The sequence below is a fragment of the Camelus bactrianus genome, chromosome 4, assembly GCF_048773025.1.
Source record: "Camelus bactrianus isolate YW-2024 breed Bactrian camel chromosome 4, ASM4877302v1, whole genome shotgun sequence".
Lineage (NCBI taxonomy): Eukaryota > Metazoa > Chordata > Mammalia > Artiodactyla > Camelidae > Camelus > Camelus bactrianus.
The window spans coordinates 85,687,099-85,715,040 of NC_133542.1; the positions used below are offsets into that span (position 1 = coordinate 85,687,099).

General features: G+C 42.2%; 1 protein-coding gene across 2 annotated transcripts in view; it reads right to left on the bottom strand.

The window, feature by feature from the left end:
* Positions 1-6,824: 6,824 nt before the first annotated feature.
* The window catches only part of ERCC6L2 (ERCC excision repair 6 like 2), an 83,701-nt gene continuing 62,583 nt past the window's right edge, over positions 6,825-27,942 (bottom strand). For both annotated transcript variants that reach the window (XM_010967454.3, XM_010967453.3), the window contains exons 18-19: positions 14,939-15,120; positions 6,825-8,586 (exon numbers count right to left, since the gene is read on the bottom strand). In XM_010967454.3, coding sequence (XP_010965756.2) covers positions 7,632-8,586; positions 14,939-15,120 — 1,137 coding nt within the window. In that variant the 3' untranslated portion in view covers positions 6,825-7,631. The remainder of the gene's footprint in view (positions 8,587-14,938; positions 15,121-27,942) is intronic.

Consider the following 27,942-nt stretch of genomic DNA (forward strand, 5'->3'; position numbering starts at 1 on the left):
GCTTTCTGCAGCAGTGGAGAAACGGGCTGGGCAGCGGGGGCTGGGGCACGGCGGAACTGCCTGGCTCCATAATGTCTCTGCCACTTCCGGAGTGTGACTCTCTGGGCCTCAGTTTCATCCTCCGTAATAACAGACAGTAATAATAATAGAGATAATAATAATGATGATGATATGATGATGGTGATGATGATGATGATGATGATGATGATGATGATGATGATGATGATGATAATGATGATGATGACACCCCGAAGGGTTGTTGGACAGTCAAATGAGAATATCCACTTGAAGTGTTTAACAAATGACATAGTAAGGGCTGAACAAACGTGAGACGAAGCCCTCAGAACCTTTATTCCTCAGCCAAGTACCCTCAGCCTGCTTAGCAGAGGAAGTATGAGGTTTACAGCCGCCGGGCTCCGCGTGTGCTTCAGCACGCTCTCGGGGGAAGCGGTGTGGAAAATGGATTTGGGAGGGAGGAGGCTCAAGACTAAGAATCCAGGGAGAAGTCTGCAGGCAGCCAGATGGGAGGTGGAGGGGCGGGACCTCGGGCCCCTGGCAGTGTGTTTCCTTATTTTGGAGAAATTCTCTCTAGGACCCGATAACAGGCTGGGAGCGGGCCCTTGGCCCAGGGCCGGGCTTTGATGGCGGGAGGAAGATGGAAGGTAGGGAGGGCAGCTGCAGGGAAGATCCTGAGGGGGGCGGGGTGGGGGTGACACGTGCGGCTTAGGACTTGAGGCAGAAGCAGCAGGCCCAGACGCGGCTGTGAGCGGCGGGGTGGGGTCCGAGCAGGAGGCAGAGTATTTATGCACGTGGGGGGTCTGCTTCCCGGCGCAGCTGGCCCGGTCTAGGTGCTGTGCAAGGAGGTGCTAAGCCCGATTTCCTCGGTGTGCCCGGCTAGGCCCCCCAGGGGCGCTCGCGGACACTGCGCCGGGGACCCACCAGGAGTGCCACCTCGCCGGCTTCCTTCCTCCCTCCCTGCGTACCTCACCGTCCTCAGTCCGAGCTCCCATTCTGCCAACCTCCCCGGCGCCTCCGCCCTCCTGCTTCCCATGACCTCAGTTAGACGCGCTGGCGAGCAAGCCGAGGCCGGTTTTCCAGCCGGCCGCCGGCCAGACCGCAGAAACCGCCGCCGCTCACTCCCGGCGGCCGCGCGCCCTCCGCGGCCCGGGCGGGCCGGGCGCAGGCGGCGGGGAGGGGGCCCTCTCTGCGGGATCCCCCAGCCCCGGCTCGGCGCGCGCAGGGTCTCGGCTTGCACAACCGTCAGAGTTCTGACCCCGCCGGCCCGAGCGGCTTCTGCGTGCTGGGCGATCGCGGGCGGTGCGCCGCTCACCGCGGGGTTTGAGCGCGCGTCCCTCCATTGACCCCCGCGGGTCAAGACCAGGGTTGGGGATTATCACGCGCTCCCTGCGCCCCGAAGCTCGAGGCGAAGCAGGACCCCCAAATGGGCTGCTGCTCTGCCTTCCGTGCCTAACTTTTCGCGGTGGACGAGCACCCCGGGCCTGGTGGAGAGCGACCACCCATCGCCTCCTGCGCACGGGGAGGGAGGGGACTTCGCTGAGATTTGCGGCTGAAGGGCGATAACACGCCCTTAAGGCGCAAGTCCCTTGAGTTTGCTGCTTTCATGTTTTCCATCAATACAGCCAGCGCGTAATGTAATTAACTTTCTTTTTCTTTTCCCCAAAGGGAGAAAATGAATCTGATTCGGAGGAACAGACTGTCTCCCCAGCTTGGGGGCGGTGAATTCCCCGCAGCCGGGGTTTCCTGCGACGATCCTCAGCGACGGAGGGTGGCCTTCTGGACACTCAGAAAGTTCAAATGAGCTGTACTTTATTTAAAGCGATGTCTACATACATACACTTTATAATTTTTGGCCGTCGGGCAGGAGAGGAAGGCGGAGCCTGGAGCGAGACGGATTCCCCGACGGCGCTCCTGGGAAAGGGTGTGCAGGGGCCGGGGGTGAGGAGGGCCGGGAAACACACGCGGCTCCCGGTGCCCGACACCATCCCGAGGGAGGCGAGCCGAACTGTCTCCCGTTGCCCAGGCTGGGAAATCTCGGCGTGGCGCTGCCCGTCCCGGCACTCAGAACTTCCAGTCACCTCCAGCGGGCTCTCAGCCTCTCCCTCGGCCCTGTTGTCCTCCGCCCCTCTTGCATATCTTGGAGGTTAGGTTAGTCGTCAGAAGCATGTTTTGTATTTGGCAATCCAAAGCCTCAACTTCTCTGCTAGGCCCAAATTTCTGCTCATCTGGAATTTTAAAGGCCAAGGGAGACGGAGGAGGCGGTGTTGTGGCCTTTCTATTCTTTCAGGCCTGGCGTGCGGTCAGGGGAGGGGTGGGGGAGGACGGGAATTCCCAGCCATCCCCAGAATTTCAGGGGGTGGCCTGCTCTGATCACTCGGAAGCCCACCTTGTTTCCACCACTCAGACAGCGCCCATTATTTGAGCCTGGGTTCCTTGGTGGGTCTTGTCCCCTTACTCGCATGCCTACCTAGGGGTCATTTCAAGCTTCCTGAGACCTGCTTGTCCTCCCAAACATTCCCCAGCACACTGCTGCGCCCTATTTAGCACTACGGGAGCTGTTAGGCCTTGCAGGGCAACGTGGCAGCGCTGGGCCATTTCAAGAGGTAAATGGCACCTCTACAAGGGTTCAACTGATTGGTTGGTTTTGCCTTTTCCTGGCAGGTCAGTGAAGTGCTGCCTCTGGGGGTGACTTGCCTGGTCATCCGGCTTCTGGAATGTCCCAAATATGACAATCAGAGCTTCACTGTTGATGGCATTGTCCAACATGTGAAGCAGGAGGGTGAGGTATTTCCTAAAACAGGGGAATCAGGGAGTTAAGGGGTCTGAGATGCAGGTTTGATGTGGTGCTGGGGAGAGAGGGGAAAGTGGATTGAGGAAGAAAAGTTATTATTAGGTTGCTGGGCAGGGCATTCGGGGTTCCACTGATACTGGCGAGCAGGATGCTTGCGGGGAGGGAGTAATGGGGAGGGAATGACCTACAAAAAACCCTAGGGCTTTGCCAGGCTGCACTGAAGGGAGGCCTCTTAGGGCACTGGCAGTGGTGGGGAGGACAGTGAGTAAGGGAAGAAAGACAGTCAACTGTTGGAAGCACAATGAGAGCGCTTGCTGGTGGACGGGCAGGGTGGGCGGACCGTGATCCTGTGAGATCAGAAGTTCTCATGGACCCCTTATTGACATCTATGCTTTGAAAAATTAAGATTTTTAAAAAATCAATGCTTTTATAATGGTTTTAGGAAAGAAAAAAGTATACATGAATTAGCTATTATGAGCCTTCTTTTGAAGTCCATCTCTCAGTCCAGAAGCATGCCTCACTTTACAAAAAATAAAGAAAAATCCAAAGTTAAAAGATACATTGGGAGAGAGGGACAAAAATTCACAATTGACAAGATGACTCACTAGAGTTTCCTCAGAGATGTCTAGGAAATTCCAAGAGGCACACATTCCCCCTTTGTTTAAATCTATAACAACGTAAAGTATGTTTCACTTATTTCTTTCAATGAGAGAAAGGGGCCCATTTAGCCAACCAAAAAATCATCTGTAGAAAGAGGCATTCTTGATTTTTAACTGAGAGACAGCAGCGCAAAACCAAGAATGTCAACTGGCATTATCCATGTCAGTGACATATGGGTATCATACTCATATAATTAAGATTGGTCTTAAATGTGGGAATTTAGGGGATAAATATAACCTCCAAAATCGTTAACCTCCAGCAAAGACGATGAAGTACATATTGACAAAGTTTAACGAGAGAAACACTGCTGTGGGTGGATATTTTTATGGGAACATAACAGCTATTTGGGGGCCTAAAAAAGGACAGAGGGGCTCCAGTGTGACTCACTCGCACGCCCACTGCTTTCACATGGCGGGGGTGGGGGGGGCTCACTGGAGAGAAAGTCAGGTGAGCTCTGTCCAGTGATGACATCTCAGACAAAACATTAACCTATCAGAACTACTGTGAAACTTGAGAAACAAAAATGAGCCTGTGATGGACCCTAGACCTCTTGATCTGGAATCTCCTGGGGAGGGCCCTGGGCACCTGGGTGTGGAAAAGCCTCTGCAGGTGGTTCGGACTTACCACTTCGAGGCTGGGAACCACACAGCCTCGGACTTCCAAAGGGGGGTGTCAGTCCGAGTCTTTCCCCCTAGGGGCAGACAGTCAACCCCCAAAGGGCTGTTTTCATACCTAAAAGTCTGAAAGATCCTGTAAGGCCAGACAGCCCTCCTATGACTGACCTTTAACAGAGAAACAGTGCAGTGTTCTCCCTGCCACAGACACCACGTGGAGCCAGCATGGGGGCACAGTGCATGGGGCTGTCACCAGGGCAAATGCAATGCAGCCAGGGCCAAGATCTGTTCCCAAGCTTATGAGCCTTCACTTTAAGGCCTCCCAGAAGCACTGGATGGAGGATGCTTTGCAAAAGCAGGTGGGGACGGAACTGGGAAACAAGGTCACATCGGTGATGATTAAATGAGAATTGGGTGAGGAGTCTAAAAAGTGCTCTGCACTCTGGGCTCTTTGAAGGTGGATGCGTCCTATAGGATCTTACAGGTTCACTGACACCCTTGCTTGGCCCCAGACCCACTGATAACTGGATGTATGACTCAGTGCCCATGGGGCGCTATTCCCTCATATGTAAAAAATGACCTTAGACGCAGGCAGGGAACCCATTCTTTTGGATTTTATAGACTAGTAAGTGTCAGAACTTTCGGAAACTGACATATGGTTATCAATATTTATATCAAGCAAGGACACTGAAATGGGTGAAAAACTATGATCTACTGTCATTTCATAAAAGAGGGCTATTTTATATAAGAAAGGAAGGCTAACTTCAGAGTTTCAAAATTGCGCATTCAACTTTAAAAACAACCCTATGCTGTGGACTGATGGGAAGTTCATCATCAACTCATCTCTGCAAACTAAGGCTCCTTCACCTTGAACATTTAGGGGCGGCCGCACTGCTTGCAGATGAAGTTAATTCACTCAGAAAAGTGGTTTCAGGGCTCGAAGGGAACTCTGAGGAGTTCAAGTGCAAAGATCTCATGGTATTTTGCCTCAGTTTCCAATACTGAGAATTGTCTGTTGAGTGCTAGCAGCCAGAAACTGTTATCAGTGCCTTGAAGAGAAGTAAAAAAAATACAAATTGTGGCAAATAGAATCATGGAAACTTGGAAGTTGGAAGGTTTTTTAGCAATGATCTCACCCCTATGGTTTTCAAACTAGTGCTCCGCGGAGCCACAGTGGTGCTGCTGGAAGGAACGGATCTCCATTTTAATTGTTATAAATAATTGAGCTTCCAATTAAGGTAGAGTTCAGTTGCTTAAGAAAAAATGCTTGAACACCACCAATCCAGTGTATTTCAAATTTAAAGTGTAAACAGGCTGGAAGAGTCCTGGGATTTGCCTGTGGCCACCTATTTAGTTGGCAGAACTTGGGGGCAGGACAGCAGGGGCCTGGGGAAGGAAGGATTCTTAATACAGTGTTTGCTCCCACAGTCATCAGCGGCTGTACCAAATCCTCCCACCACTCCACTGCATGGAGAGTCAACCCTTATCCTTCCCCTTCCAGAAGGTTCCGACTGGCTCCTTTCCATACTGAACTTTGCATTCTGCTTGGCACGCCGTTCCTACATAATTATGACAAACATTTCATTGACAACTGTTGGAAACTAATTTTTAAACTCCAGGTCTGTATGTTTGCTCCCATTTTGACTACCAGTGATAAAAATCTTTCATAGCATATCATAATATTTGAAGATAAGGGCTAATATCTGTATAAACATCATATTAGGATTCCAAGGTCATATCTATGTAAAAAAAAATAAAAGGTCCTTTATGAAAGATACATTTTTATTAAAATGACTGAACTCTATTGTCTGATACATAAACTGAGATGAAGAGGTATCCACGTTCTTACCTGTGTTCCTTTTACAGCTGACCCGACAGCAGTCCAACAGCGCTAATGTCAAGTCTACCACAGACTGCCCATCACATTCATTTTGTAGCATCTGGTAAGTCTGGACACATCTCAGCTGCAAGTAGCAAAAACAATGACTAACTCTATGTAACCTAAACCAGTGAATTTTCAAACTGTGGTTCCCAATCATTAGTGGGTCATGAAATCAACTTAGTGGGTTATGAGAACATTAAAACACACACACACACACACACACACACACACACACGAGCCAAAAGTGCAATACAAGAGAAATTATCCAAGTATGTTGCATGCCTTAAGGGAAAAATTATTTCATAAACATTTTCTTTCATTCATATATATGTATTAACTGAAATAAAATATATTTCACAGCCCCCAACATTGCCCTAGAGAAAACATTCTTGGCCATAAAATCCCTTGAGAAAAGATTTTCCTTTCTTTTTTTCCCGTTTCTGAGCAATGGTTGCACACCGCAATGGCTGGCTCCTCCAAAGGCCCCCTCCCCTCAACACAGCAACAATTCGCTGTGATCTCTGGAGCACCACTGTTTCCTGGTTAACTGCTATTTTTCTGGGTACCTCCTCCTGTCATGGTCCTGTCAGTTCAAGTGAGGGAAAGCTGCCACAGAGCATCTGCATGCGGGGCAGTAGCTACCTCAGGTCCCGCTTCCATGTGCTCGGCAGGATGCCAGGGGCTTTACAGACATGAATCTACAGATTCGACCAGGAGCGGGGCCTCATCTCTCGAGCACATCTTGAGCTCCCAGCACAGAACACACAGGGGCTGAATGAATGTCTCCGAATAAATGAATTCAACAATGAGCACTTTCCACTGATGATAAACCATATAAATTAAATTCAACCAAACAGAAGAGTTTTCAATAAAATCAAATGTTTACTCATTTCTTCACACTTAATACATACAAAAGAGCTATACAAAGCTTTAAACAGTTGTATAAAAAGGTGAGGCATGTGTCCTGTGGCTCATGATAATAATTCTATTACTTGAGCATCATATGTAGTAAGGTTATACCTTAACTCTTTGATTTTGAGCAGTTACAAACTTACTATTTTAATACACGCCATTTATTCAGTGCTAGTTATTACTTTGATACGAATAATTTAATAACAGTAGTACCTGAGGGAAAAGGAAAACAGGTAATTTTCCAAGTGTTAGTTAAGAAAGAAACACATCAGTCTACCCTTGGTTTGGGGGGGTGAGGACAGTTCGGCCTATGACTTGAGGGAATCTGGGAGAGTAAACCAAAGCTTTTAAAAACTGGAAGGAAATTCATGTCGATCGAATTCAAACCCTTCATCTTTCATAGCAGGAACTGGCTGCACACCAGGCAAAGTGACTTTTCTAAGGCCACATAATTACACAGTAAGAGAGGTGCCCCAGATCTCCTGATAACAAATCTAGAATCTTTTCCATTTCATAACAGTATTTGATACTATAACACAATCATATTTTTTTAAAAAGATCAAATCAGATATTAAGGAAAACATACATGATAACATTTTAGACTTAAAAAACAAAACCCAACCCTGGAGCAAGAGTTTATTAAAAATAGATGTTGACAACCGTGTTCAAGGTAACATAATTTGTGGGGAATACAGTGCTGTAAACGCTGACGGCAGAAGCTCATTGGTTGTAGAGACTCATCTGTGTTTATGTATTATTCTTGTATATTAGTTGTGTTTTCATCCGTATCACTGCAGTTAAATTTTTTCCACAAAAACTTCTCGTTGGATTTCCAAAGAGAAGCTTCTAGATCCTCCTTCCTCTTGGAGGATGCAGCGAAGGGCACTTTTTCGCACAGAGTCTCGATCACCGCCAAGTCCGTGAGTTTACTAAGACTGTCACCGTTCTGCTCATTTAAGATGTCCCAGAAATCTTTGGGCCTCTGTTTTGCTTTCTCCGGGGGCCCTGGAAGGGCCTTCTTTGGCAGCTGTGTGGGACCGCTCCCGTGGCTTTTAAAGAGGTCATCAAGAATAGAGGTGTCCCCAAGCAAGTCTACCACGGAAGTGTTTTCTGACGCTGGGCGTTCTGTCTTTTTGTTTCCCACTTTGGAAAGGGGTCCATTTCTTGAAACATCCATTTTTGCCAGGTCCTGTTGGCCTTTCCTGGCGTTTTCTGTATTTTCTAACTCATATGCTCGAGACGTACTGTTCAGGGAACAGGATGCTTGGCTGTTTTTCCCACTCTTAGTCTCTTGGGTAGAACTTATAGGTAATTTCTTAGTCTCCACATCATTAGAAAGCACCTCTCCTCTATAGAAACTGTGATTCTGAAACTTAATTGATTTTTCTTTACAGGTTTTCAGGCTGCAAGTTTGAGAAATTTTTTTGGCAGAGCTTTTAAATGATAAAGTGTCAGAATCTGACGGCCTTCCTTTTATAAGAGATTCTTTTTTTTCAGACTTATTCTTGACTGTCTCTCCCTCCTCATAGGCAGACTGAATGAATTCTGAAGGAGAATCTGCAAAAAATTCTTTTACCTCTGGATACTGAGAAGCGTAAAAGTCTCTTAGCATTTTCTGTCGCTCTTCTGATGTGGCATTAATTATATGTTTAGCAAACTCCTTTACAGAAGACAATTTAAAATAAGAGGCCATCTCTTCAAATTGTTTTCTGAAGATTTAATGAACAAAACCAGTGGTTATTTTTTATTACATTTTAAACACTTTTAAAACAAGTTCTAAAAAACTTGCCATCGGTGTTATGCTATGCAGAGGCAAAGTACGTCATCTTATTCACTTAGCATATTTTAGCTTAATTCCATAATGAACATGCATTTTGCACTTAGCAGAATGTGACCTTTTTCCTTATCCTTCTGAAAAAATATTTTAGCTCATGAAATCACCAGCTTTTTAAGTTGTTCTGATTTATACTATCAGGTACTTCCTGGGAATTGTGTGACCCCAGCCTGCTACTCCTCCAAGTCAGCCAATTTATGACTTACATGAGAACCATAATTTATACAATCTGTATTTGAAAATCTATATTGCATTCAAGTCCCATGAAATGAAATTGTCAAAGAAGGGTCTTAGTGACTAGAAAAGAGAAAATGCTGAAAAAAATGAGGAAATTTTTTTTCCTTCTCTCTCCTTTTTTTCTCCTTCTTCCACAAATACAACATAGGAATTTCACACGTTTTTGATGAGCCTATAGGAAAGTTCTAGACTGAGAAACCTAGATTCTTTTCCAGTACTGATCTCACTGATCTGACTTCAGTATAGAGAGCTAAACTTAAGTCAAATGCTATCTGAAAAAGTGAATTTCAGTCTTAGTATATTAATAAAAGATGTTAATGCACGTGTGAGGAAATGGGCCATCTGGTGAGACGGAGGTAGAAAGGCTGTTTAGGAACCCTGGGCGCTGACGGTTCCTTTTCCCAGGTGAGGGTGCTATGGACTGAACTGTCCCCCTCTGCCCCCAAAATTCCTATGTTGAAGCCCTAATCCCTGGTGTGACTGTATCTGGAGATGGGACCTTTATGAAGTAATTAAGGTTAAAACTGGTTATAAGAAATCACCAGAGAGCTCTCTCTCTGCCCTGAGAGGACACAGTGAGAAGGTGGCCATCTGCAAACTGGAAGACAGCCCTCACACCAGGAGCCCAATCAGCCGGCACCTTGATCTTGGACTTCCCAGGCACCAGAACCGTGAGAAATAAATTTCTGTCTCTTAAGGCCCAGTCTGTGGCGTTTTGTTACAGCAGCCCACGCAGACTGAGACAGACGGTACTGCTTTGCTGATGCTGTGTGGGGGCCGTGAGTTGAGAGCCCAGTTCATAAACGTTCTTTTAAACAAAAGATGTTGCAGCCCATGATTAAAATACCCCAAATTTCAAAATTATATCCATTTTAATATAATATTTCCTTAAAACATTCATTTATCCATTCAACAACTATTTATAGAGCCTTCTTATGTGCTTGGCACTGTAGAAGGAATGATTCAATCCCCAGGACCTCCATTTAAAAAAAATTAAAAATAAATAAATTAATAGATAAACTACCACCCCCCCCAACAAAAACAAAAACCAGTAAACAAACTCCAGTTCCTTATCTTCAAGGAGTTTATAGCCTAGTTGGAGGAGACAGACACATGAAAATCAAACCAGAAGGCAGTGATAAATCTCATGATGGAGGTAAACATGGGCCCTGTTGGCGCCCACAGAAGGGGTACCTAAGCCAGTGACTGGTGGTGGGCAAGGTGGCAGGGAAGGCTTCTCCACCGTCACCTCGAGCCAGCCAGGTAAAGATGAGTGAGGAAGCCGTCTGGGGAGGGAGGGAACGTGCACAGGCCCCATTCCTAGAAGACCTGGTGTGCGGAGGGCAGGAGTTCCTGCCAAACTTGAAGAGCCTGAAAATCATCAGGGGGCCTGCATGCCATCTCAGAAGTCTGAACTTTACCCTGTACACAACAGAGAACCCTGATGGTTTTTTTTGAAATATATGTAAACAGGAGCTTTATTTAAAACCACCACTGTTTTTGCCACCCAGACCAGGTTACATAAAGTTTGTGCTCCCTCTGATTTCAGTGGCAATCCGCTCTGCACACCCACGCCTTTCTTCTGTGGCTTCAGGTGCGCACCCCAGCTTCCAGTCCTCGCCACGATGGCCCAAATCCAGGTACTACCTACGCCTGATCGTCAGCCACACTCATTGCCAAGAGAGTACTTAATCACAAAAAAAGTTTCCAAATTGCTGTCTTGGAAATCGCCAGTGTTCTTGTTGGAAAGCAATAAGTATGTTCTTAAAGGGTTTCAGTTCTCACTTTACATGAAGTAATGAAGTATTATAATTTTGTTCATTAATCATCTCGGAATCTGTGTTCACGGCCTTTCTAATAAATATCTGTGCCATGATGATTAAGCTGTTGGCCAGGCTGCAGGCTGATGTCTTTTATTCGCCCCAGACTTGGTGATGTCTCGGCAGCTGCCCAAGTGCTCTCGCCTTCGCTGCGCTAACCTCGCCCGCGATCCTGCGATCCCGTCACCTCGCAGGGGAAAGGGCTTCAGATCCTGTTCTAGCTGCGTGGGATGCAGGTAAGCTAGGCTGTGTGGCTGCCCTTTACAGGATGAGCTCTGATTACAGCTCATCACATTTTTGCCTTCTGAACTTGCTTTTGTAATTCTTGGGCTTTAAAAGAATTTTCTCTAAATATTTAAGGAACTCTAAGGTACAACCAGGGGATATAAGCTGGCCACTTTGTGAGGGAAATTTTGTAGACATTCATATGCCACTTAGAGAAAGAGGGGGGGAAAAAAAAAGGAAACCAAAGATAGGTATCTTTTGAAAACTGCACCTCTTGGGGAGTGATGGAAATGTTAGCTGTCTTGATTGTGGTGGTGGTTTCATGGACGTAGACATCTATCAAAATCCATCAAATTGTATGTACAGAAATACGCGTAGTTTACTGTACAGGAACCATACCACAATACAGGTGTTAAAAATTAAAAAAAGAAGAAGAAGAAAAAGATGGGTATCTTTCAGCCTTTCAGTAAGTGTATTAAGAGTAGCTATGTATTGTGGAGGGAGAAGCGGTGGAACATGGTTAAAATTATCTTCTTTCTGCCTAAGCTTTCTGAAGTGAAGGCAGGACTGGAAACTGCATGCAGGTGCTCCACGGGGCTGCCGCATGGGATGGGGTCCTGACTCACATAATAAAGCAGGATGGGTGGTGGGAAAGAGGGGCCAGCAGTCCGGACACTGTCCCCTAGTTCAGATGTTGGCATTCTAGTATTAGACACCATTCACTTTTTTACCTACCATGAGGCATTTATTCCCCAGGCTGGGTAGAGAAAAAAAAAAGAAGCAAAACCTGATCGTTGTTGATACTTTCATTTTTCTATACAGTGCTAAAGGGGGTACAGGTGCTTGTGCTCCTCAAAGACTGGTAAAATGTACGTGGTTGGGCTCCTAGCAAAATAACTGCCCAAAGAAAATTGCCCCAAGTTTACTCAGTCATGGTGCTAAATCGATTAGCGGGGAGCTGCGCTGCAGTAGCAGGGTGGGATGTCCGCCTTTCTGGATAATGGTGGGCAGGTGAGAGCGAGCTGCAACCTGCTACACCAGCCCCCAGGAGCTGACGGACCAGTTGCCTGGGAGTTGCCAAAACCCTGAGGGAAGCAACTGGAACAGACAGAGCAACCCCCGTTTTCCCACTGTCCACAGACACCATCGGGACCAGTCTGCCCACTCCTCCGCTGCCTGCTGACCTCAGACACTACTCCTCAGTTACCCACAACCACTGGCTTCTCACCCCCCTCCTCGTCTCTACATCCTTGATCTAATCTACCCCGCTATCCTTCCAGACCACTCCTCGGGGCCCCTGGGACCAGGCTATAACCTACCAGCTCTCCTGCGTCTTCTCCCTGAGTGGCCCCTCTATCCCCTGATACTGCCTCCTCTCATGCAGCCCTCACAATTCAAGACTCCCACACCTCACATCCTTAAACCTCAGGGGTCATGCTTCACTCTGCTGCTTCTAGACCAGTCTTTTCTCCTTCCCGTCTTTAAGGTATCTGGCTTAACCATTCTCATCCCCCACCTTGTTAACAGACTTCCTAGTTGCCTCCTGCTGGTGAGTGAACAAGATCCTGGATACTGCTGCTTCCTTTCCCATCTCCTGCCATCATTCTTGGTAACATCAGTATCCATGTGGATGTCCCGCCCAACTCCTGGCCCACCAATATCTTTACCTCACCCCCTAAAGCTCAATTTCATGTCAGGCCCCTATTCCCAAGGTCATACACCACCACTGTCATCACCGTGAACTCCACATCCTCCAAATCCCTGAATTCAGTCATACCATGCTGCCGTCCAGTGGCTCAATGACCCCAGTGACAGCAGTGCTGGAATACACCTTTGATCTTGAGTCCTCCAATTTACTGACTTTTCTGCTTTCTCGCTATCATCAGCCTCCCCTTGTCCAGCTTAGGTTCAATTTTATAATCATTCCTTTGCGAACATCCTTCGGTTTCCTTGCTTCTCTCTCCTTCCGTTCTAACCCCTGTTCCCTAAACCCGGCTGCTTCCCTGTTCTGTGTCTGCAGCTGAGCAACTGAAGCTTGCTGAATGAGGTCTGCATGCTGCAGACAGTTTTACTGGAATTACTCTCAAACAGGGATTTAACATCACCCACTAAGCTTGCTTTCCTACTTTATAAATGATTCATTTCATAATTTCTCTCTGCCCCCTTGTACTGATGACTTTAACTCTCAATTAATTGAGGAAACATCGCCGTATCTGAGCCTGTCTTCATCTGCTCTCTCTTAATGCCTCTCCAAGGCTAGACCTTGGCCAGAGGTCTGGATCTCACTGTTTCCTGCCTCCAGGACTGCACTCTTTGTTATCACCTCTCTGGCAAGATCTCTTTTTTCCCTCTTAGCCTTTCCCCTCAACACAGAAACAACTTTTGCGATCTTCCCAACTTAAAAAAACAAAACAAAACAAAAAACTTACCCTTGATCCCACAGTGCCCTCCAGCTACCACTGCAGCAGTCACAGGGGCTGCCCATGCTCTGCTCGCCCCGCTCGCCCTGGGACCTGCCTCCTCAGATGCTCCCGTAAGGCAGCCACTGAGCTCCCCAGCTCGAGGGCCACGTCCCCACTTCCTCAGATTGATGCTGGGTGCATTCCACAAAGTGAAGTGCTCCCTCTTTTTGGAAACTCTCACTTCTCATGGCTTCAGGACCATGCAGGGGGGCCTCCTACTCAGTAGGCACCCACGGTCACCCTCCAAGCTCAGTCCTGGGGCTCCCCCTCTCCTCTCTGTGTTCTGTTCCTAAGCCGTTCACACACTCCACAGCTCTAAAGCCATTTATTCATAATCTTTATGCTGACAATTTCCAAATTTAGATCTCCAGTCCCCAAATCTCAGTTAGCATATCCACTGCCTATGTGACATGTCCCTACAACCTCAATTTTAACAATATGAGTGAAAGAGAACTCGATTTTTTTTTTCTACTCCAAACGTGTGTCTCTCCTAGTTTCCCCCATTCAGTAAATCCAATCTGTCGCTTAAGGCGGAAAGTTGGGAGTAACCCCGTCTTCTCTCTCTCCCAACAACCACAAAACTGAAGTCATCCATTTGGCTCTGTCTCCATGGCAACCACTCTATTGCAAACCACCATCACCTAGTTCCTATGGTTTCCCCTAGTCCTCTCTGCCCTCTTCCATGCAGAAGCTGGAACAATCTTTTAGAAACATACATCAGATCATGTCATGCTTCAATAGCTTTTTACTGCAGTTGCAACAAAATCCAAATTCTTTTCCACAATCTACAAGGCTCTGCGTGCTCCAGCCCCATCTGTGTCTCTCCCTTCACCTCATGCCACTCTCTGCTAGGTTATTACGCACTATCTACACCCGTCTTTTCTCTCAGTTCCCGAACGCACCAAACCTCTTCCCTCTTCAGAAAGTTCTTACTCTGGCTCTTTGCCTGATTATCCTTCAGGTCCTAACCTAAACGTCCCTTGCAATAGAGTTGTAACTCCCCATCCCATTATTTTCCATCAAGGAGGCCTGTCCATTTCTTTCCTCTAAAACACCATTTTAAAATTATTTATTTATAAGTTTTTTTTTTACTTTTGAGAAATTTACGGTCTGATGCCCATAGCCCCCATCCCACTGTCCTGTGGGCGCTATGCCCGCCTGTTTTACACAGTAAATTCAGCACCTAGCACGATGCCTGCGTGCATATTAGGTGCTCAATAAATATTCAACACATAAACGAATATAATGCACTGAAGTATTTCATTTATCTACACAAAATGATTTCATTTTTTAAATCAATTCAGGGATAAGCCTTCTTAAAACATCTAAAACATTTGGGATTTCTTTTAAGTGTACACATTCAGATTTTTCTGAAATACTCAGATGCCAGGTGTAGTTAAAATTCAAATACTTTGTGTATTTCACTAGGAAGTTATACATTCTTTATTATTCATAAAGTCCAGTGTTGCCACAGATGACATACCTGCGGATTCCTTCTGGTGTTTCTCCAATTATGAAGGTGGTCTGCTCTGTACGGTAGACGTTCTTCTTCTTCTGGCTCACAGGGTGTGAAAGGTAAAGGGGATACGGCGTGCTTCCCTCGCCTGCTTGTTGGTGTTCCTTTGTATCTGTCGACATAGCTCCCTTCATTTTTCCCTTATGTGTCTGAAAAATGGGATGAAAGCAAAAACAGTCTGAACAAAACAGTCATTTTTGGTCAAATAGGGAGACTGTCGTACCTTTTCCCAATATTTTTTATAATCTAATATATCATGTTCTCCAACTGATCTCACTGTCAGATCTTGTTAGATCTTTAAAGAAGACATTATTTTCAGCAATAATATGATGTTTCTATTGTATCCATCATTTAAAATATATACTAAAGATACACCTTTCTTAAAAATATAATAAAAGTTGAGGCAATATGATGTTCTGTTGTCAAGACTGTGGCTAAACTGATAAACATGCTGACATCCTCTCCTAAATAAGGATAAATTAATGATTATATTAATAATGACCTAAAAATGGGATATTAAAGGTTTTAATTCAGTGATTTCTCTCAATATTATTAAGCAGACTTTGTTATTCAATTTTACATAAGAAGTCAAACTTTTAAAAAATACCAGTCTTTATGTGATAATGAAATAAGCCATTTTCATAGTCCTACTTCAATCTCTACTGGGTTGCAAGAATTTAGGGACTGTAAGATGCTAATTACAGTGGATTGAATCATACAGACATATGAATCATATAGATAGAGTCATATTTATTTTACAGACTAAGGGTTGCTTGCTTAACACAAATTGTTAAAAACAGTGGGCCAAGAAAAAGTAATTTTAAGCTATATGGTTCTAATTTCTCTGACAAAATGGTATGGTGAATATGTGGAAAGTTCCCATCCCACTCCAAAAGGGGAAACACTGGATGCAATCTGATAACAGTAACAACAGAATTAAACTTGAGCTTGAAAGTAAGAAAGGAAAATCTCTAGATGCCAAAACCAAAGAAGTAACACAGCAGTAAGCGGGAGCTGAGGCTCAGAGCCCCCAGGGGCAGGGTCTTAGCTTACAGTCTGCAGGACTCCATGTGGAGAGGGAAGATGGAAATGATTTAACGGGGATTGACAGACACACATTACTATAAATAAAACACATAAACAACAAGGACCTACTGTATAGCACAGGGAACTATATTCAGTTTCTCCTGATCAGCTGTAATGAAAAGAATCTGAAAAAAATCTATGTATGTATATGTGTAACTGAATCGCTTTGCTGTACACCTGAAACTAACATTGTAAATTGACTACACTGCAATAAAAAATAAGAATTTTTTAAAAAACCCAAAAAACCAAAAATCAACCAACCAACCAACCAAAAACACAGTAGGAATTAAAAGGATATCCAATTTGCAAATTAAAGCTAGGAAAGCCCAAACCGGGGACACAGGACAGAAACAGGCTGCCTTCGTACTTCTACCTTAGAATCACTGGTGAAAACATGGAATGCACAACCTGTGCCATTTGTGGAATCTAATTTTGTAGCACGTGCATGGTATGGAAAATGTAAGCCAGAAACCGATGTAAAAAACTGGCCCCAAACCAGTGAAAACCATAGATGTCAATGAGGGGTGAATAGAAAAACATAACATAGGAACATTTTCTTAATCCAGAGAATGCCTGCAATTCCAATGGGGAAAAAAGAGGAATTCCAATAAAAATGATAAAGAACATACAAGACCTACCACAATGAAAATGGGAAGGGACAACAAATGTGAGAATCCGTATCTGAGGAATTACAGACAATAAAGCAATCTGAAAGAGACTTCGAAGGCTTTAGCATGTCCAGAAAGACAAGAGAAGAACTGGGTATTGCAAAATACCAGATCTGAGAAAGAATCAAATACAAACTCTAAAAAGGAAACACAGTTTTGAAAAAAATATAGAAACAGACACAGAATACGGGGTTAAGAACCAGACTAAACAGCCCCACAATGATAGCTGATAAACTGGTAGAATAAAATTACTCAGCATTCTGAGTGCAGAGCTTAACAAAGAAAGGAAGAAAGAAAGGAAAACAAGAGAGAAAAATTAAGGGACAGAAGACATACCAAAGTTTCTAAAATGCTAGAAGGAGAGAACAGAGAAAACGAAAGAGAGAAAGCCCAAGAGATAATGGCAGAGAACTGAAGAAGGCATGAATCCTCAAACTAAAAAAGTTTTTTCTCTAATGGGAAAAATGAAAATAAATCTGTACCCTGTTATATCATAGATAAAGAATGTCTTAAAAACTACCAGAGAAAAAAGATATCCCATAGAGAAATAATAATCAACTAAAGGCAAACTTTTCATTACCACTACCATCACCACCACCACTACCACAAAATAACAGTATCTTCCACAAGCAGAGAGAAGAAAACTGCCAACCTAGAATTCTATACCCAGTTAAACTATCATTTAAGAAATTTCCAGGCATACAAATACTACAAAAGTTTACTAGACACAGACTGTCATCAATAAGACAAGTATTTTTTCTTCTACAGGAGTTCCATGGGATTGAAGAGGCACATGTCATTCATTGAAAGTGGGAAGGGAATGGCTTTCATTCCACAATTATTTACGAATAAGCACTTATTATGTTCTTGCCACCATGCTTATGTAGTTGAGAACAAAAATATTTACATATACAAAGAGGCCCCCCTACCCTTCAGGGGCTTAGACGTGTCAACAGCCCCCCCCCCACCTTTTTAAGATGAATATTTGGTTTTTTCTTTTTTAAAGTAAATCATTTATCTCTTTAATTTATAATGAAGTTCATTTTATTGAAATAAACTGAACACAAGGTAAGACAAAATTATATGTTCTTTAGTAGTAAACCGTTTCTAATGAAAAGAAATTGACTTCTTCAAAATCTACTGTGCCTCAGATGGACAAACACAAAATGCCACGTTGCCAGTTTGAACCAGGGCTTTGCAATGTTGAAACCACTTTCCTCAAAGACCTCATTTCTTAAATCTTGAAACATTATTAATAAAGAGAGGGAAATGCTGGTCTTTAAAGATAAATTTGAAAGAGATTTGACGCATTTATTTTACATCACAAGAAAATAAGATGAATGCTAAAAGTTCCTAATAAAAAAACTCAGAATCTTCGGTGATTCCCAAGAGATAGTTACCCATTATTATAAGGAGGGATGTTTACACGAGGGTAAAGGGAGTAAACAGAAAGAGAAGGAACTGGGCCAACCAAGAACACTCCCTCCTCAGATGCTGCAGTTTCTAAACTCATGGAGAAATCATGCCAGGCAATGGCAATTTTTCAATTATTTACATGATTAATCTGGGTCTTTCTGACCCTGGCAGTATTACAAAGCTCACATTTTGAACAGAATATTTTTTCGTACATCTGTTTAAAAAATTCTTTAGGAAAATTCAGCTTTTCCAATCACAGCTATCAGACATGTGGATCTTTAACTTATGCCAAATATTCTACACTTTAAAATTTGATTATTTTAGACAATAACAAAAAGAGAAAAGCATTCTTCTCTCACATAGGCTCAATGTCCTTTTATTAAAAAAAAAAAAAAAAACTACCTAGTTTCAGATTTCCAGTTTAGTAGGGTAGTTGAAACAAGGCTGTGGCAAAATTTTGCTTATTAATTAATTTAATGAACATTTTGGTGCTCTTGTTATAAAAGCTGGTTTCACTATTTTATAGTAAAATAGTACTTTTACAATAGCTGATACAAGGAAAATGGTGCCATAGCGCAGCTGCAATTGGAATGACAATTATAATTTATTATAAAGCCTGTGGCCAACATGAAAAGATTCTAGATTATGTAAAATTAGACTCAAACTCATTCATTACCACTTACGTCAAAGCTGGGAAGTCACATGACACTGAGGCCACACTAGGAAGTGGCAACAGTAATGAAGGGTCAAGTGATGAAAAATTCAGTAAAATGACCTGGGCTAGGAATTTAAGAGATAATACTGTTGCTCCTTAACATTATGGTAGCAGATGAGACTGCTGGCTCAAGACAGCAAAATAAATCCACTCGTCTTTCCCCCAGACAAGAGAATGGCCAACAACTGGAAAACTATGTCTGTATTTGATAGGTAATTTTGAGATCATAACATGAAAAAAAGCAGAGATCCCAGTTTCTGCAAAAGCCCCTAATTGTTCCTAACATTTTCTTTAAAAATTTCTTCAAAATTATCCAAGATTTGCTTTGAGGTGACATCTATACTATACTCTGTGATTTTTATGAAGGTTTCCTTCATCTTAAGGTCCATGGCTATCATAATAAGGAAGAAATTATGAAGATAAGAACTTTGTATAGTATTTGTATAATATAAAATGTCTAATAAGTATTTTAGAAAGCTTGACCGTGGTTAAGAGTATAATATATAAGTAAGTAATTGCTATGTTCATGATTATTTCCATAAATTATTAGGTATTGTTAGGGATTTTAATGAAAAAATCAAATTCAACTTATGGAATCTTCATTAGAAATAAAACTTAGTAGGCGTAAATCATGCAGTAATCATTTCTAGATAATGTAAAAATACAGTTAAAAGATCCATTTGATGATGAGATTAATTGAATGGAAATGTGGGGTTACTTAAGAAGCTGAATTTATCAAAGAACACTGAAATAACAATCCTGATTTATGAGTAGTACTGTGTCTTCCTCCTTTGGACATACATGTTCTACATGGAGCAGTCAGTTGAAAATTGAAAAAGGAGGGGAAAACCACTCTCCCTTCAGACCAGAGTTAAACAGCTCTAAAAAGGTAAAAGGTGGGCCACAGTTAATTATGTAAGTCCTCATCTAACATATAATTAAAAATTTAAAACATAATATCATATTGTTACAAAAGTATTTGTCATTAAAAATAAAATTCAGAATATAAAAAATTGTTTAATTCAACGGAAACATTAAATATGTATTAGCTCTATAAATGGTAATTGTTTTAATATATTTTGGCCAAAATAAGTCTCCTCACCTATCCACAATTAAATGTTTAATGTGGAAATGGCTCACTTCAAAGACTTCATGAATATCTGCTTTTTAAATTGAAGTTTATTTACAATATTATATTAGTTTTAGGTGTACAACATAGTGATTCAATATTTTTTAAGATTATACTCCATTTAAAGTTATTACAAAACTAAGGCTGTATTTCCCTATGCTTCACAATATATCATGAATATCTGCTTCAACTGAATTTTGATAAAGTTATAAAATCACTATTCATTTTTCTATTGTCTCTGTAAAATATATTTGAAAGTACATCATAAAAATTACTATTTAGAATGTATAAAGTACACATTTTGTAAAATAAAAGATGTAATTTTAAGTTGTAATAAATATACAGTAGAATTATATTAAATAAGAGGTCACTTTCATAGGGAAAAATTCCTTCTTTTAGAATAGTCACAATGAATTTACACTAGACCTAGTCAACTGTATGTAATTCTATACAACTTATTTCTTACTGTAAAGTTTTAGGTTTATATTGGTTCTAGAAGGAAAGTTTCTTATTTTTAGGCCAATAGTATGAGACATCAAAAGGCTTTTGATAATAAATACTTTCTTCTTCCTTTAAACTCAAAGTGTACTGTCTGTATTTCAAGGCATTAGCCCTGAACCAAACTGCATTCTTTTTATTGAACCAATAGTTATTTTTTTGAAAGGCATAACTGAAAAAGATGATGAGGTATATATAGATTTTCAGTATGAAAGAATAAAAAAAAACTGACTCTTAAAGAAGTTTGCAGACAGTAAAGTCAGTGTACTGAGAAACGGGAAATGGGGGACTGTTAACCCTACCTCACAGCCATATGATTACATTAACATTTTTCTATTTACTCTGCTACATATGAAATTTATCTTTATATACTTGGAAACTTCACTGGAATAGTGCAGAGAATGTTTAAGAAAAAAAAACTAACCTCTTTCTATTAATAGTCTTTGAAGTAAAAGATAATTTTGGAGGTAAATTACTAAACAACTCTAGGAATATCAAGGAGATGAGAAAACTTGCTAGGAATCAGTCCTTCCCAAACCCACGCACCTGTAACAAATGGGGCATGAAACACAATCCAGGGAAGTGAGTTTCAAAAACAACCATGAATAGCCTCTAGTTCCCATTTTGGCAGGAGAAACACTATGGTAATCTCTGCCATCTTTCTAAACCTCATCAGGGCTAATTGCCAGAGACACAGCCATAGCCAGTGCACATAATGCCGATTCCTTCTCCCCTGCTCATCTGTACCCGCCACGGATTAGAGGAAGTGTGGAGGGGGACAATGTAGAGTGAAGAACAGCCGGATAGGATGGGTAACCTGTCCCTGGGAGGCTACTGGCATTTAGTGAAACCTTTATTAAGCAATTTTCGCTGCTGGTTTGCTTAGCTGGTTTCTCTAGAAACCAGAGCATACCTAGAACAAAGTGCAGTGTATAATGAATAGCCACATTCACTGTTTTTTTCCATAACCAGGTGAGTAGGCTTGATTAGTCACTGAGAAAATTGGAAACAGGGAGATTTTCAAAGGTACTGTAAGGTTCCAATGGCTCTGACCCACGGAGAAGCCTGAGTGGAAGGATTAATTAAGTCTGGAGTCTAAGATCACCAGAGGATCTGCCCATCACAAGAAAAGCTCTCCGGTTTACACCTTGTTCCTGAGAACAGCACAGAGCTTCATAAGCCATGCTGTGGTCACCACCACACGTGGGCACACTGTGTAGCCAAAGGCCCTCACATTGGCCTGATCATACCAACTCTGCCATAAAGACAGAAAGACAGAAAGACAGAAAGAAAGAAAGAAAGAAAGGAAGGAAGGAAGGAAGGAAGGAAGGAAGGAAGGAAGGAAAGAAAGAAAGAAAGAAAGAAAGAAAGAAAGAAAGAAAGAAAGAAAGAAAGAAAGAAGGAAAGAAAGAAAGAAGGAAAGAAAGAAAGAAGGAAAGAAAGAAAGAAGGAAAGAAAGAAAGAAAGAACCAAGTGCTCTTTTATTATTTTTTTCTTCACTAAACTTTAAACAGTGAAGTCTGAGAGGCAACATTGCTTTTGTTTACACATCTGTTCAAACAAAAGATGACAAAGAAATCCCTCTTTGGGTAAGGGCCAAACCCCGTAAACACATAAAAAGTCATAAACTTGCTTGTCTTTGCAAAACAAGGAATCAGGAGTATTATAAAAACATACAGCACATGTAAATAAATTCACTCAGATGGCATCTGAGAGTCTAAAAGGACAAAAACTTTTAAGGATCTTTCCACAAGTGTGAAAAATCCCCTGTCCTCGAAGTAATCGTTCAAGATTTCTGCCTGGAGGCAGGAAAAATTACTGTAAATGCAGTTTTCCAATACTCAACAAAAACCTAAGGCAACTGTGAGCTACCCCTGAACTGCCTTCACTCAGCCTCTGGAGAAAAGCCAGCTGGTTAGAGGACCCACCACAAATATACACTGAAGTATAATTTTCTGCATATGTTTAAATATGTCATTCAAATCTGAAAAAGCAAACACTTAGATTCAAACCCAAAACTTTTTTTGGGGGGGTGGGGGGAGGTTAAAGTTTGTACGTTACGGTGGTTCTGTTTTCCTCCTAGAAGGAGTAATCGTTACAGTTCAGTTTTATATATACATGTCTTTTCTTTTTGAAAGTACTTTGCTTTCTGACTGAACCACAGAAGGACAACTTTATATGGGCTGTTCCAAGCCTACCTTCCTTTTTTATGCACAACAGTCCATTTCCCATTGTCCAAGAAACCCATCTATCTAAAAGAACAAAGTGATAAGGTGTTGGGAGTACAGGTGAATACTGTGGGGCACATACTACAAACGGAAATATAAAAACCCCATCTCCTTGGGAACTGTGACCCTGAAGGCACTGCCACAGAGGTCAACCTGTGGGAAAGGGCCAGGTGAGACGGTGGCAATGACCTTTAAAAAAAAGCAACAAGGAGCGTTTGCTAATAAATCCTCAGTCCTTCACGGGACGGTGGTCAGAGAGTAAGTTCCCTTTAATATCTCCTCCAGACAAAGGACAGAGCAGGATCCAGGGCCTTTGAGGGGTAGCTGTCTGAGTACTGGACTCAGCAAACCACAAGCCCTGGGGTCCAGGCCTTACTCGGTCACTTACTATATAAATTTGGGGAAGGTTTTTTTTTTTTTTAAATCTTTTTGAGCCTTATTATCCTGAGAGATAATGAGGGATGTGGCGTTCAGGATCCAGGGGGTAAAAATTTGGATCTGGGACTCCCATCAGTCTCTTCCATATTTAAAATCCACAATTCTACCAGTCTTTTTAAGATCTCTAAGAAGTAGTAATGAATAGGTCTTTAGCATCTTACAGCCCTGGCTCAATTGTAAACCTTTATATGCATTATTTATATTACTGTAAAAATGCCTCCAAAGACGACTTGAATGCCCTACACTAAATAGTACCTGTCAGTGAAAAGATCACGGAAGGGTGGTACTGATGGAAAAAAATGTAATGAAAGTCTCTCTTGGCAGGCGCCCGCCCCGGCCTGCCTTCCCAGCGGCTGGCACTTCCCACGGGAGGCCTAGGCCCTCGCTTCCTTCCGCCAGGCCTCCAGCTGGAGTACGCCAAGGCTTCTGTGCAGGCCGATTCAGTTCCAAGGCCACTGATGACCCTCCAGTGTCTAGGGGAGGGACGTTCTGAGTACCCTGCCACAAATGACACCTGGACATCGCACTAGTTGTAAAGTTTGACGCAGATCATTATTAATAATAAAGTGTGGAAATCTGTGAATGAGTCATCTTTTTAGTAAATTACAAGGGATTTCCTTTAACTGTATCATTTTCACTCTCTACTATTATGATGAGCTTTCTTGAATCATGAAAGAGGCAGGAAAGCCTTCACTTGGGAAAGGCCAACTGAAAGTATGTTCCACTGGAGCTGAATGTGGTGATCGGGTGACCCTGTTCATAGGGTCTGAAAATTTTCGGTCTTGGGACCCTTTACACTTTAAAAAGTACTGAGGGTCCCTAAGAGATTTTGTTTCATGTGGGTTACAGCTATTCAAAGTTTGAAAGATTCAACAATAAGCTATACATGTTAGCTTAAATAACTTTTTACCAACAACCAAAAAAAGTTTATATTCCCCAAGACAGACAAATGAAAAACTAGCCAGAAGAGTGGCTATGTTTTATACTTTTGCAAGTGTCTTTAATATGTGGCTTAATAAGAGACAGCTGGGTTCTCATATCTGCTTCTGCATTCAATCTGTTGCAACATTGCTATTTCATACAGACACGTAGCTGGGAAAGGGGACAGTATTTTCACAGGCTTTTCAGATAACTGTAAATATTCTTTTTTTAATTCTTTATCAGAATTCAATTAAGGTTAGTTTCATGTAATACCCAAAACTATATAAATAAGATTTTTATATTGTTAAAATTAAAATGCATCAGTATATTTCGTACTTTGGCTGAATTTTGTCCCCCCTGCATAATTTTGTAATATCATTCACTAGTCATTTGGAAAATGCTGATTAACTGAGTTATGTGGATCCTGAAAATGTTGACACATTCAATCATACAACACTGAAGGATCGTATTCGTTGTTATCACCACCTATTGCATCAGAAAAATTTTTAGATATCGGGAAGGGGTCATGGTGGCAGATACAAATTTTTCAATATTTTAATTTTTCACTTGAAAGCCTGAATTTTATGCCTGGCAACAAGTCTGTTGTTTCCCTTGAAGTGATAGAAAATATCTACCAACTACACAAATCTTAATAACCATAGTTTGTCTGTTGGTCACTCTTCCAAGTACAAACTGCATTCCATAAAAAAAAAGTGGCTAGTTCAGTGTGCAGTTCAATTACACAAGTGCTGTGGACACTTCCTATTTCATTAAACAGAATATTAAAAAGAAGAGTTCTCAAGATTGAGATTTAATAAAATTAGTAATTTTTACTGATGCATCAGGATATTCTTAAGAGAAACTAAAATTAGTTTTCTTTTGCTGCAAGTATGTGGTGGGAAATATGAGTGGCCCGAATAATCTTTCTGAACAAAGTGAAAAGTTCTTTCTCTTAAGGGATCCATTTTTTCACCTGGCCACAGTAACAGGACAGCCTTAAATACAGAATAAAAGTAGGACGTGGCTTTCCAATTCCATTTTGAAGCAGTTAATGTGAAACAGTCGTGAAAACTGTTCATGGATTAATTAAAATTTGTGATGGTAACTTGGTTACAGGATAACTGACACGTTTAATAAAAAACATCAACTTAACCAATAATTCTGCCATAAATGGGACGAGAGCTGACTTTGATTATATTAAAAGGGATTCTATCTTCATCAGCAAATTTGCAAAAATATCACAACTTCCATATTAGATCAAGGGTCACAGTTCAGACGTGTTTATCCTGCCTAAAGCCAACACACCACACAAGAACTCATGTTTATACTAATAAGTTAGAGTAATTCTTCACATTTCTATTGATAGAGTCTTTCTAGTGTCTACGAGAAACTCAATTACAATCAGTAAGCTCTAACTGAGTATCTATGTAGCAGGGACTATTTTAGGTCCTGGGAATAAAAGATAGAGGAAGATTCAGTTTCAAATGCAAAAGAGCTTCAACAGTCTAACCAGGAATCCAGTGCCAGACACTGCTCATGGCCTACCAACAGCCCCTGCCTCCCTCTTCGTTGTCTGAACAAATGGAGGTTCTCTTCGAAGTGTGTTCAGGGGAGGTGGATTACTCTCTCAGTTCTTAGGGGATAAACCAAGATGAGTCAAGCCACTTACGTTCTGCCAGAAAGACTTTCCTCCCCCAGCAGAAGGAGAATATATGAGAACCACACCTTCCTGTCTTTGGATACATTTGTATGAGGAAGTAAGTTCTTGACATGCAGTAGTCATCCTGCAGCACGAGGCAAAAGGCTTCATGGGACTGAAAGTTAACTTACTAAGGAAAGTGGGACAGAAAATGGGAGAGCCTGAATTCTTACGACGTCACTGAACTGTAGCACCAAACCTGGAAATGCTTCCCTGCAGACTTGCCGTTATGTGAAATAGCTCAATGACCTATTAGACAGGCAATTTTTAGATGGTAACTCTACTGTTTGCAGCTGAAAGCATCCTGTTGACATATGTATAGTACACACAATGCAATGTGATGAGTGCTATAGCACACGTACACGTGTGCGTGTGCATGCATGCACACACACACACACACGCAGAAATAAGTAAAGATGAATTTGAGGAAGACACTTATACTGCTTTGGAGAAGACTGGGGAGAGCTGTCACTGATGATAAAGGGGTAGGAGTTCGATAGGCAGACACAGGTGAAGTGGAATTTGAAACAAAAGAACCATAGGAGCAAAGGCATGGAAGGGTAAAAGGCCATGGTGTGCTTGGAGACTAACTCATAAACTAAAGGCTGACTAGGAAGAGCCTGTCCATCTTTACATGCCCAGGGTCTGGCCCACTGCCTGGCACAGAGCTGGTGTCGATAATCCTGAATGAGTGTCTTGGAATGCGACTGGAAAAGCAGGCTAGCACCAAACTGAGACAGGCCTTGTGTGCCAGGGAAAAGAAACACAGTAAGATATTTCACAGAACTGGAAGATAGAGTGACTGTCAAGATTTGTTACTGCTAGATGAGGAAGCTCACCATTCTCCATGCTTTCCCTTCTTGGGTGGGTTTCCTGTACCAGGGTGATGGTCAACAGATGACAGATAATGAGTGAAGAGGAAGGGTACCAGCATTGATGCTGCTCTAAAATGAGTAACATGTTTACATTACCTGCCAGAGTATCCCCTTCACTGATAACTTGTGGAGCTAAGAGTCAAGACGCCTTTACTCATAGTGAAAATGGTTGGGGGGATCTGCCTTATGAAGCACTTTCTTGCAGGAATTACCAATAACAAATGTTCTCTGACCTTCCACTCTGTGCTGCCTGCTGCTAAGCGCTGGAGCTTATTATGAAAGTGTATCCATGGTCCTGATTCCTAAGCAACTTGTAACATACAGAAGAGGAGAGTAAACACTAACATGGGGTCCGCCATGTCTACAGTAATGACTGGCCCAGAGAATGGGCGTGAAAGGAGCTTCGAAGAGAGTGATCTCCAAAGACTCAGGCTTTATGGAGGAAGCAGAACTCAAACTGGGTCCATCTGGAGTGGATCGGACAGTAGATGACATGGTTGGAGGTGCAGACTGAGTAAATTTACTGAAGACCATGAATGCCAGGCAAACCTGAGGATACTCTTAATTCAGATGAGGAGGGCCTCCTTTCTCAGGCAGAGTAAATATATTCAGTAGTAGCTCTGAACAACGTCAAGTCATCGCCAGAGAATTTTCAGGAAAACTGTGAAAGTTGTTCACGGAAAAGATACTTTAAACCACTTAAAATTTTTCAGAACATAATAGTGATGAGGTTCATCGCACCCTGACAACAACTGAAAACCTAAATTCATTCAGCAGGTATCAATTATAAGCAAGACAGTATTTTAGGTCTTCAGAATGATCAAATTGAATCAGAGATGCATCCTGCTGTTTTGAAGTCCAGAGTTTTATTAGAAAAAAGCTTACTTGTAGCTTAGGGAGGAACTGGGGCAGGCTTTGTGGAAAGAGGTGCTACATCCAAGGTACATGCCGAAAAGTCTGGAGATTTGGGAGGTTAGAAAGTAAGGCTGAAGGTTATTTCTGGTAGAGAAAAAGCATAAATAAAAAGAAAAAAGGTTAAAAAATCATGCCTTTGCCAAAATATCATTGGCAGAGTAGATAGTGGCAACAGTCTTACTGTATTTCTTGAGTCCGGACAGCTTTAACCATCAAAAAAAATTTTTTAAAGGGAAAGATTCATTCAGTCCACTTGAATTTTTTGTTTAACTGCTAAATTGAGCCTAATTCTTTACAGGCAAGTTATCTTGGAAAACTAGACTGATTTGTCATATTGGAAGAGTAAAATGGAATAAAAACAGTAAAATCTCCAAAAAAAAAAA